A 12,556-nucleotide genomic window follows, 5' to 3' on the forward strand; every position below is an offset into this window, starting at 1 on the left:
GAGGGAGAGGGAGAGGGAGAGGGAGAGGGAGAGGGAGAGAGAGAGAGAGAGAAAGAGAGGCGGTGGTGCAGGAAGGACCCACAAGACATTGCTGTGAACTACAAATTTTACCAAGCAAGATTCAGTCATCATCATAGATTGTGCTGTTGGACTGACGATCTAATAATTGAGAAAAAAATTGGAAAAAATTACCATGATTAGGAATTTGGGGATGTTCTGGGCTATTACAAAGTTATTACGGAGAAGGGCTTCAATATAGCAGATTTTAATTAAAAATCTTTTGTGAAACTGGCAAGAATTTTAATGTCCACTAACCACAGATTTATCATCTGTGAAGAAGATAATCATAATAATAAGTGATCATGTTTAATTAATGTAAACAGGGGTTTTCTTACTTTTGTAGAATTCTGGTCCAACTGTGGACTTCATAAATACTATTGCTCTGGCATTTCTCTTCTAATATAAAACAGAAAGTTTCCTCAATTATTCTGTGCTAATTACAGAGTTTTGGGTCTTTGGTGCATATTGGGTGGATAGAACTTTTTTACTGGTGGTCTTTCCTTCATGGTGGGCACATGAACATGAAGAGGATACTTCATTATCAATAGCAGCTGTCTACCAAGTCAAAAAAGTTCAGAATTATGTACTGACTCATATGCAGCTAGCGAACAAATTCTAAACTCTTTAGTCTGGAGCTTCAAACTGTTCAGAAATCATGCAAATAATAACATGAAAGTTTTCAAGGATATATCTTCTTCCCTAAAGCTCAGTAAACGAACATAGCCTTAGAAACACAGTATGTGACCTTTGTGACTGACCCAAAAAGGTGTTTTGAATGCTTTCTCTGAAAAGTGTAGAGGTTGTGAAACTGATTGATGAAGAGGGAAGAAAGAAGCAAATACTGTTACTATATAAATATGTAGTTAAATGAAGCAGAGGAACAGGACAGCCTAAAGATGCCATTTATTGTAAAATGTATATGTATAATTGTGTAACTTGCTAGATGTTATTTGAATCGAAATTTTAGATACTTCTAAGGGTAAGATTTAAAAAAAAAAGTAAGTTTTATTAAGACTGAGATAACAGAACTGGAAACTAAATACTTGAATCTAAATCCTGGCTATTACTTTGCAAGTATGACACCTTGTAAACTTTGAAAAATAATTTCTGTCCTTTACTTACTTTCTATATCACTTAGTGCCCTTTGTGCTATTTATTGCTACAACATGAGAAAAAAGATTAAATGTATCATTATATGTAAAATGTTTCAAACTGTCTATGGCTCAAAGAAAAATCTTGAATATATGTTAGAGAGATACCTCAGTAGTTAAAATGCTTCCTATTCAGCCAAGAGCAACATAATTCCAAAATTACTTTTGCTATATAGTTCTCCCTGGTTGTAATTGTGTTCTAAGTATGAACAGAATTGATTATGGCCTTATGTCTGTTAATGAAATATTATGTTTTGGGTATGTAAAATTATCTAGAAACAAAAGTCATTTTGAAGGGAGTAGAGAATTATAATCACACAACAAATTCATAAAGGTTGAATTATAATATGCAAATAATGTATTAATAAATGAAAAAGCTACAAATTGAAGATAAGTACAGTTTAAATGTTAATTATGTAATAATAATATAATAGAATTAAGTAAATAACTTTACGCCTTTAAGCTACAATAATAGACTGTCTCTTCTAAACTGGAAATATTTTTAAATTAATTCATTTTAAACTTATTAAGACATTTTGAATGATAAGGCATAAAAAATAAGAGCACATTTATGCAGATGCATTATCTTTTTGGTTGTATTTTTAGATGATTAATTTGTTGGCCAGATTTCAGGCACACAAGCTAACAAAACATTATTTTTTAAAAAATATAGAAAAATGGGGCAGAACTAAGTTTAGACAGCTGGCTTGTAGAGCATTGGACTTGGCTCATGGCATTAGCCATGTGTGTTTTGATTTATATTTTTGTGTAAAGATAGTCTTTCATCATCTTCTCAGTGTCAAGATCTATTTGTGTACCATTAAGAAGTTGTAGTACTACCTTGGGAAGCTCATTCCCTAAGTTTATATTCCTGATATGATAAATGAACATCGGGAAATTATGCTGATTCCTATATGGAGTTTTACAAGAGATCTTACTCATATTGCATTCTCTTAGTTTGAGAGATTATAATCTAATTATGATTTTTAGACACATTTATACTGCCAGTGAGTAAATGCTAACTTGAATGCTGACTCGAAGGACGTAAGAATTCAGAACTTGATTTTCAAATGTTAAACTTGTTTTTCAATTCATCTTTCGTGGTTTTTTTTTTGTTATTTTAGTTTCCCTCCTTTGAATTTATGTTATATTTCTACATGCATTACAGATTCAGCTTTTCAACCACTTTTTGAAATTAGCTATAAATTAAGTGTAAGTAATAAATGGCCTTATTGTTTTAAAGTATGCTGATTACTTTGGTAACCCCTATTCATAGAAAGAGTGGAAGTTAAGACAAAATCGCCCTAGCCATAGCAATTAACCTATGTGGAAAAGGGAAAAAAATGAGCAAAACCTACAAAAAATAATTTCAAGAAACCTTTAGAATTTAAAGTATTTAATAACCAATTATTAAAAGAATATTATTCATATTTTATTTCAGATGCAGAATTTGTAAAGCTTAAGGGATGTGAGACGATGATTGAGTCTTGCCATGTTGGATAGGTTCTATCATTCCGGAAATGATGATGATGTAAATGACTTTTGAGATCTGTAAGTTTTCCTTGTGAGCTTACATACCTGAAACCTTACTGGCTGTTTTCGATGTTATAGTAAATACCTGTATTAAATTTTTGTGCTCTTGGCTGGTGGAATTATATGTATATAATGTTCTCTTCATTAATAGTGCTTAAAAGGCGGGCAGTAGTGGCACATGCCTTTAATCCCAACACTTGGAAGGCAGAGGTAGGCAGATTTCTGAGTTCAAGGCCAGCCTGGTCTACAGAGTGAGTTCCAATACAGCTAGAGCTATACAGAACAACCCTGTCTGAAAACACCAAAAAATAAAAAAAAATTAAAAATTAATAAAGAAATGAATAGTGCTTCCAAATATTGATTCATTCCAGAACATGATAAACATAGTTAAGAGCAATTATGGAGAATAAAATAGACATCGTAGGTGGATGAGGGGAAGGGACCAGACATAGGGGTTAGGGATAGAAAGAGGAGGGTTCAGGTGAGAGGATAACAAAGGGAATATGTAGTAGGAGACTGGAATGGGGTTTAGAAATATAGAACTATGTAAATTTCCAGGAGTCTATGATGGCAAGCCAAGTTAAGACTCCTAGAAGTGAAAGATATGGAGCCTGAACTGACTGTCTCCTATAACCAAGCAAGACTACCAATGGAGGAACTAAGACATCAACCCAGTCACAAAACCTTCAACGTACAAGATTTCCTTCTGCCTACAAAATGTACAGGGGTAAAGATGGAGCTTAAACTGAGGGATTGGCCAATGAGAGGTTCAGCTTAAGCCCCACCCCATGACATTGAACCCAATTCTGACATTGTTAATGATTTCGTGTTATATTTGCAGACAGGGGTCTAGCATAACCATCATGAGAGAGACATCACCAAGCGACTGATAGAAATTGACACAGAGAACCACAGCCAAACATTAGCCCTTAACAAATCCTGTGTAAGAGGGTCAGAATGGATTGATTGTAGGGGGAAAAGGGTCAAGGAGGCCACAAGAAAACTGACAGAATCAACTAACCCAGCCCCATAGAGGCCAACATAAACTGAACCGCCAACCAGGGAGTATGCACAGGACTGAACTAGGCCCTCTACACATATACTATGCAGATTGATCTTCTTGTGGAGCCCCCTAAGAACAGAAGCAAGGGCTGTCTCTCACTCTGTTGCCTGCCTTTGGAACCCTTCCTCCTATTGGGCTAGTATCAATAGAAGATACACTTGGTCTTATTGCAACTTGATGTGCAGGCACCTATTAATATCCACAAGAGACCACCTCTTTCCTCAAGAGAAAGGGAGGGATAGAAGGGGGCTGGAGGGAAGTGGAGGGGAGCTGGGAGAACTGGGGCTGGAGGGAAATGGAGGGGAGCTGGGAGAACTGGAAGAAGAGGAGGGAGATGAAATTGTAGTTGAGGTGTAAAATTAATTGATTAATTATTAGGATAAAAAGAGAAATTATGGGACAGAAAAGGTTAAATGTTATAGAGCATAGGATAGGAGAACAAGGTAGGGCTAGAAATACAGAGAGGGATAACTAACACCAACCGCTTTTGAAAATTCATGTAGAAACCTACCATTAAAACTTCCTAAAATATACACATATGTATACATATATATGTATGTGGTATATAATATTTGTACATCTGTGTACATGCATGTATGTATATATGTGAGAAATATGATATATAGATACATAACACACATGCACACACACACACACACACACACACACATACACACATGTGTTGATTATAGCTCAGCTTAGCCTCTTATTTCTGTGAACAGCTCTGTAACAAGTCCCAAAATTCTGGATAACAAGAGAAAGATACAATGTAAAAAACTCCTTCCTTTATTTTTTTATTTTTTGGTTATTTTATTTATTTACATTTCAAATGTTACCCCCTTTTCTGGTTTCCCCTCTGCAAACCCCCTATTCCATCTCCAGTCCACCTGCTTCTATGAGGATGCTGTCCCACCCACTCCTGCTGCACTGTCCTAGCGTTCCTCTACCCTGGGTCCTGGAGTCTCCATAGGACAAAGGGGATCCCCTCCCATTGGATTCCTTTGTTCTTTTTAAATGTAGCAGTTGTCCTTTGTACTACTTGACTGTATATCAACTGCTTAGGAATATCATACCTTTTCCAATAGGATGTCATGTATCACATCAAAGCTGTTTGTTAAACAAAAAAATTACCTACTACAGATATTAAAGCAGAAAGTTACAACAAAGACAACTGTTCCTGAGTACTTCCCAAAAGAATATAGTTTTATATTTCAAATAGCAATTTTTGTGGTTAAGTGGGTTTTTGTTTTTGTTTTTTGTTTTGTTTTGTTTTTTCTTGTTTTTTTTTGTTTGTTTGTTTGTTTTCAAGACAGGGTTTTCTCTGTGTAGTCCTGGCTGCTGGCTGCTGTACTGGAACTCACTCTGTAGACAAGGCTGGCCTTGAACTATGAAATCCATCTACCTCTGCCTCCCAAATGCTAAGATTAAAGGCAACCACCACTACCAGCCTTACTGGTTAAGTATATTAAAATGAATGAAATATGAGATGATTATTTTGTGCTTATTTCAGTAAAGCATTGTGTATCTTTCATGTTAAATAATTTTAATTCAAGTTTCATTATCAATATCTATTAAGTCAGTTTATGTATTTAATATTATATCTCAGTATATATATATATATATATATATATATATATATATATATAGTAATTTTTGTATTACATTTTGGATAAATGGATGGTTTTTTTTTCAAATGATCTGGGGGTTAGCTTTTGAGAGATTAGTAATCAAGTCATATAAATACAGTAAATCACATCACATGATTACCACTTCTAGAAGATATTTGCTCTAATTTCCTACTGTTTATACTTCTCCAACAACTATGCTTCATGACAAATACCAATTTTATATTTGGCCTTACATTTTTGTCTAGGATTACTTAAAATTTCTGTCAAGAAAATTGTATGTGCAACAAACAATCTCCTGTTATTTCTCCATCAGTTAGTTATTTTCTTATCATATTTGGGGTGAAGTATATTCCTATATCTAGGTAATTAATTGAAGTCTTTCACTCATAGCTATTAGTTTAGCTAGTTGAAATATATTTCACTTTGACCATGTAATGTCTTCCCTATAAGCCTTTTGCCTATTTGTGATGTCAAATATTCAATGACAATCACATAGCACCAAGTGTCTGGATCACAACTGCATTACTAATGTTACAATTGTTCCAACACGACTCCAATAAATAAAACTCATCTCCATCAGTGTTTCATGTGTTCACACCCTTTACCTCATCACCCCTTTCCCTGAACTTCTTTATAAAATCTTAACTTTTAGAGTTTAGACTTAAAGATGGCCCAGTAACATTTAAAATTATTTATTTAATCCAAATTTCAATAATTCCCAATACAACTGGTAATTATTATATTATGTAGGTCATTCATTATATCTTGGTAAACTGGTCCCTCTAATATATTTTTAAAATATGAAAAAAGAACAAGATTCAGATGAAACACTACAGATCACGAATGCCCATTGTAGTGATTTTTGGAGTATATGTATCTAAATACTTCTCTGAATCTAGATTCCCATTACAAATTTGAGAAGTTTCAATCAAGGATTCTATATTCATTCTCCATAGCAGCCAACTGCTCTTAGTTCGTTCAAAGTGCTGGGAGCACTAGGTTTAGAAGGGCTCTTAGGCTAAATGAAATCTCGGTGGGAATAGATTTCACAGAAGTGTCTGTCAAAGGAAGGGGTAACAGAAAATTTAAGTGCTCCAGGTATGAGGACAAGCATTAAGTTTCTTTAGGCTTTTGCTTAGCAGGAACTTAGCTGCCTTTTTCAAATACTAGCAGATGTTGCTGATAAAAATCGATCCTGCTTTTCAACATAAAAACGCTGGGTCCGTGCCCTCAAGGTTGATATGACATTTGTTTCTTTCTTAATTAAACTATCATGGCTAGGAAGCAGCAAAGAGATTTCAAAGCAAAGGTTTCATCAAGGAAAGACTCTGTGTAAACGCCATGGGAAGCAATAGGGAGATCATTACAGAATTATCAGCCCCCTGCACAGTTATAAATTAAGGAATCAGTATGCTATCAAGTGACAAGAAGACGGAGGCATGGATTAAACCGTGCTCTGTATTCCTCTTTGAACAGGATCACAATGGCATATTCTGAAAACACATTAGTTCTCCATTCTTTAAGTTTTAATAAAAGTTGGTTGGTGGGAGATAAAGTTGAGCATGGAAAATTAGATCATGTGCTCTATGAAGTATGACAGAGACTCTGCGCTTAGCCGGTGAATATTAGTAACACATGAGAACTACGTTTAAGGCTGGAAAGGAAAATTTGTACTTTCTACATGAATTATTACCTCACTTAAAATGTGCTTGCTCAATGTAGTTCATATTTTTAGTAATCTTCTTTGAAGCTGGCTCTTAAATTTCTGTCCCCAGATGAACTTCCATCCCCTCAACTAGAAGACACTAATACTTTCCTCATAAAGATGCCCAACTTTCCTACAGATTCTACCATTAAATCAATTATCACACATTATTGTAATTGCCTGATTACATTACAGTCTGCCCCATTGGACCACAAGCTCTTAAAGGCAAGTGTTGTTTCTTAATCAATCTTTGGTTCCTTGGCATATAAAATGCTGTTTTTCACAGGGTAGGTTTTTAATGAATACATTTAAATGAGTAAATGCATTCATTAGTTTTAGTAGCTGTGAAAAGAAAAGGTGAGCTTGGCAGACTGAAGTTAAGCAGGCAACATTTAAAAACACAGAGGGTGCCACTTTTTGATAAATTAGAACTCACAGAGGTTATGGTGAAAGTCAAAGTAAGTGTGCCTGTGGAGCCTTGGGAAGCAGGAGCAAAGGAACAGGGTGTATACTCAGGCAAACAAGTTAACCTTGGAATAGGAAGGGAACTTCAACAAAATGAAAGAAGAATGGAAGCAATTGTCAATTTTAAATGTTTATGAAATATTTTAGTGACTAAATTTTGTGATCTTTAATATATATATATGGGACTTTATTTCTGCTTACTATGAGATCAGATATTCTGTCCTGGGTGTAACTTAATTATTTGACATTTCAATGTATGGTAACTGAACTTTCAAATCTCATACTTAGGCATAGAGAAAGCATTCAAGATTGGCTTTTCTACTTACCCCCTTAAATCCTGATACATTTCTCCACTGGCACTCTCATAGGTCTCACATCTTTTCAATATATTTAAGCTGACCTTTGAGTCAGATTATCTTTTCACATACATCTGTTTACAAAACACCCTAATGTCTTCCAACAGTGCTGAGAACAAAATTTGCTTATAGCCTTGGAAGAGAGAGATAATGGCTCCCCAGAGATCAAATAAGGGCACACTACCACACATGAACAATTGAGGTTTACACTCAGAGGGCTTGCTTTCTAGGATGTGAGCAGATATCTCACACCTTTGTATCATTCTGCAGAATGGGAAATTCACTGTTGTATATTGGAGATAGTGCAAAATTAAGATATTTTGAATCATGGCTTTGCAGTTCATATAAAAACCATCATATTTTAAACTAAGAACAATAGGTTTTTCATGGCCAGTCATAAAACTGAAAAAGAGAACTTGTCCACTTCAAGATAACTAAAGTCTCAGATCTTCATAGTCCCCTATGCTTAATATTTTACTAATCTTGACCAATTATCTTTTTAAATATATAGTATTTAATTTTCTATTTTTCATTTAAAAGATACAATGCTTCTAAATTCTTTAGTGGCTTGCAGTGTTTGGCATAAAACTGACAATAGTAATCATAGCAATAGAAGGAACATCAGAGGCACCAAACAGCAGTACTGGGAAAATACCAACACAGAGATCAGTGTGGAAAGAATGTGAATAGTCCACATACAACAATAAACAACATGTAGAGGCTCTGTTTGTTTAGCATTGTTAGAACAACAATCGTTTTGTTTTTTTAATTCATCTCATTGACCAGAGAAATAATGAAGTCAAATTGTTCATGTGATTTTCCTGAGACCAATCATATTCTGATTGACACAGCTGGCAAAAGACATTAGCTGTGTGTGAGTTATGAACAAAAATATTTGGAAGGCAGTTTGATGGTTATGTTTATTTGGTAAAGTAGTAGTGGCTTCCCTATTTGGGCTCATGAATTCCCTAAGATGGACTTTTTAAATTTTTTTCAGTACTAACTGTGACTTTTCCTTTTGGCTCAAACCTCAAAATGTAGTCAGAAAACTATTAGGAACACCCAAAATAATTGTGCCACACTATTGTGACAATCTGCACATCTTGCCTGATTTGTAAGTTGTGTAGTTGATACGGTCTTATCCAAATACAGAGAATAAGTGTTGTTGAGTGTACAGCTCTGAATAGGGCATTTAAAACATGTCCTCAATGGCAACTGCATCTGAGAGCATAGGAAGAATGTAAAAGAAGGACGATGGGGGGCAGCACTGTGGAACAGAGTCTCCAGGGCAGGACATGGAAGTTCAACTCATGAACTGATAGCAGCTCTGGCTAACTGCAAGAGATTGGATCTGTTAACAATTATTAACAAGTGGGAGGTGGTATTACTAGGGCATCACTTGTTATTGTTGACCTATTGGCAGTTAGTGATGTGGAAGGAGAGGGATCTTTTGTAGTTATGTAGACACTACTTAAATTTCCCATGTTCTGGTAAATAAGGTCCATTACCTAACTAAAAATAATTAAATGGGTAGGTTTCACATATACATACAAGAGCCTGAGAGTACTGAATAGAATAAAAATACATTAATATACACATATAAATTTGTAAAACACACACACACACACACACACATATATGAAGTTATCTGTGGTTGATTTCATTGCTTTCTATGCTCTTTGTTTACACTCATGTGCTTGAGGAAAAGTATTCTATATGGGTAGTTGCACACTCTTACCTAACACTAGTCGGTGAGGAATTAGAGAAACACACCTCAATAGACTATTGAAATTCATCATGATAGGAAAGAAGGTGCAGACTGAACAATGTTGATCTCCTGAATTTCTGAGGAAAGGACTAGTATATAGAGCTAATGTTTAAAACTTTCCAGACATTAAACCTTGAACTATTATGAATTCTAAATGTAATTATATTACCTTCATGAAATAAGTAGTTTTATAGCATCAGTATTAAAATATAAAGTATTATTATCACAAAAATATTGTGCCAAATTCTGTAAGAAATTTTAAGAAATTCAGAGAGGTAGTCAAAATTTCTCAGTTAAAGCAAAATAGTGGGCATGGCAGCTTATGCAAGCAATCCTAAATTTTAAACATCTTAACAACTATATGGTTTTCTAATATGAATTAGAAAATATGTAAGTATGCATTCTATTGTAAATATTGAAATATTTATGAATAAAAATAGCTCAGTCTATGTTTTTTTCTTAACCAGTGTTATTATGTTTATACATTTGTCATTCAACACCAGATACAAATAGATGATATATGGCAGAGAAATCTAGAGTATAAATCGATCATACGTAGATTATAAATAGTTATGCTTTATATTCTCTTACATTTAACAAGTTTTAATTATATTCCACAACATGTAAGAGAATATAAAGCATAATTATATATATTATATATTTTATATATAAATATATAGAGAGATGTAGATATAGATATAGATAGATATAGTATATGAATGTATTTGTTCATTTATTTTTTACCTCTGCAGATGGGAACAGGGAAATCCCAGGAAGCTGTATTAACCGAATTGGCTATGCAGGTGAGTTGAGGATGGCCATCGAGGATATATCCAGTTACACAGCTGTAGCGGATCTTGTCCCCAACATCAAACCTTGTACCATACAGTACACCTTTGGGTGGAACTCCTGGATTTCCACAGGAGCTACTCTGTAATTCTGTAGTAAAGAAAGAATTTAAAAAAAAAACCTTAGAGTTATTTAAATATATTTGATGTTTTATTGTTATAAAGTTACACATAAGTTTTATTATCATTTTCCTGCATAGAAATGTCAGACTGAAAATCTGACATTTTCTCATTCAGTACAGAAGAGATTAATATTGGTAATGTGACTAAATTTTATTGCATCAGAAATGGAATTAGCTTTGCTAAAAGATTTTTATGCCTTATATGATTTAGTCTTTATGGAAAGCTTTCAAATACTATCACATTTTACAGGAGTTAAAAATGAGATCAGTATAATTTATATAGTTTCTTCAAAGTGACATTTTAATGATGGAATGATACATATTTCAACATACGCTAAATTTCACATAGAAAACATACACATTTTGAGTAAATATCTTATTTAAATAGTAAAAATAAACTAGTATAAAATTAATATATTTTTAATGTAAGTAATTTGATAATATTTCAGCTCATTTATTTGTTTTCATCTAGATATTTAATAATAATAGTAATAAATGCATGGACATATGACAGTCTAAATGGGTCAATATAAAGAAACTGGAGTATTAATTACATAAACTTAGAAAAAATTCAATTTTATTTAGAGTTAAAAATGGAGATTTAGGCCAGGCAGTGGTGGCGCACTCCTTTAATCCCAGCACTTGGGAGGCAGAGGCAGGCAGATGTCTGAGTTCGAGTCCAGCCTGGTCTACAGAGTGAGTTCCAGGACAGCCAGGGCTATACAGAGAAACCCTATCTCAAAAAACAAAAACAAAAAAACAAAAAAATGGAGATTTAGATATATTAGAAATTGTAGAACAATGAGGCTAGGAATGAAATATACATATATATATATATATACATATATATTTACATTAGTTTTTGTAACATACATATGTTATAAAACATATGGCTTATTATTACATGAAATTGATATTGTAAATACCAGTAAATTAAACTAAAATTAACTAATAAGGACAAAGTAGTTTAATGATTTGAGTAAATTGTTCAGTTACTGGTGCTACATAAACGCTAATTTCCCAGAAGGGATAATTTTACTATAGTTCACAGGCAATTAAATCTTAGGTGAGTTAATTAAATATATATGGGAACAACTATACTTGCAAAATTTCAAGATGGCTAAAAATATAGTTGTGATATAAAAGTGAATCGTGTTCCTATTTTATAAAGATGTTGATACCAAGTCAAGCATTAGTAAGTTCTTGGCAAAATAATTATGTCAAACAAAATCTTTCTAAATTGAAACTATCAAAATGAAAAAACATGTAAAATAATAGATAACTGAAATGTTATAAAACCAGAATATGTATAGACATAGGTTATAAGTTCTTTATAACTTGCTTCTAGTAATTGTGGTATGTTTTCTGTAAGTTCTGTTTTCTCTTGTGTTGTATGCATGTGTGTTTCTGTGTATTTGTGTGTGTGTGTGTGTGTGTGTGTGTGTGTGTAGTGCATTTCAAAAATAAATTTATAAATTGTCATGTATATGCATGTGTACCCCAGAGCACGTGGTTGCAAGAGCAGACTAGATAAATTTCACTACTACACTATTTTGCTTATTGGCTTGAAACTCACTTTCACTGAATTGGAAGCTAATAATTTTTGCAATGCTTTCTGGCCAGTGGCTGGATTTATTGGCACAAGCAACCATGTTCAAGTTTTTATAAGCGTTTCAAACTTGAGTCATAGATTTTGCAGAAAAAATGCTTTTACTCACTCTGTCACTCCGTGAATCTGGTAGCATTTCCAACATTCTATTAATTTGCTTTATAATTTTTAATGCTTGTGTTAAAACCCACTGATTAATATAAAGTATATGGTCAATGTACTTGATTAGCATGCAATAAGAATGGAGA

General features: G+C 33.6%; 1 protein-coding gene across 6 annotated transcripts in view; it reads right to left on the bottom strand.

The window, feature by feature from the left end:
- The window catches only part of Csmd3 (CUB and Sushi multiple domains 3), a 1,179,548-nt gene that overhangs the window by 914,381 nt on the left and 252,611 nt on the right, over positions 1 to 12,556 (bottom strand). For all 6 annotated transcript variants that reach the window (XM_031358937.1, XM_031358936.1, XM_031358940.1 and 3 more), the window contains exon 4: positions 10,474 to 10,668. In XM_031358937.1, coding sequence (XP_031214797.1) covers positions 10,474 to 10,668 — 195 coding nt within the window. The remainder of the gene's footprint in view (positions 1 to 10,473; positions 10,669 to 12,556) is intronic.

This window comes from Mastomys coucha, unplaced genomic scaffold (assembly GCF_008632895.1).
Source record: "Mastomys coucha isolate ucsf_1 unplaced genomic scaffold, UCSF_Mcou_1 pScaffold7, whole genome shotgun sequence".
NCBI lineage: Eukaryota > Metazoa > Chordata > Mammalia > Rodentia > Muridae > Mastomys > Mastomys coucha.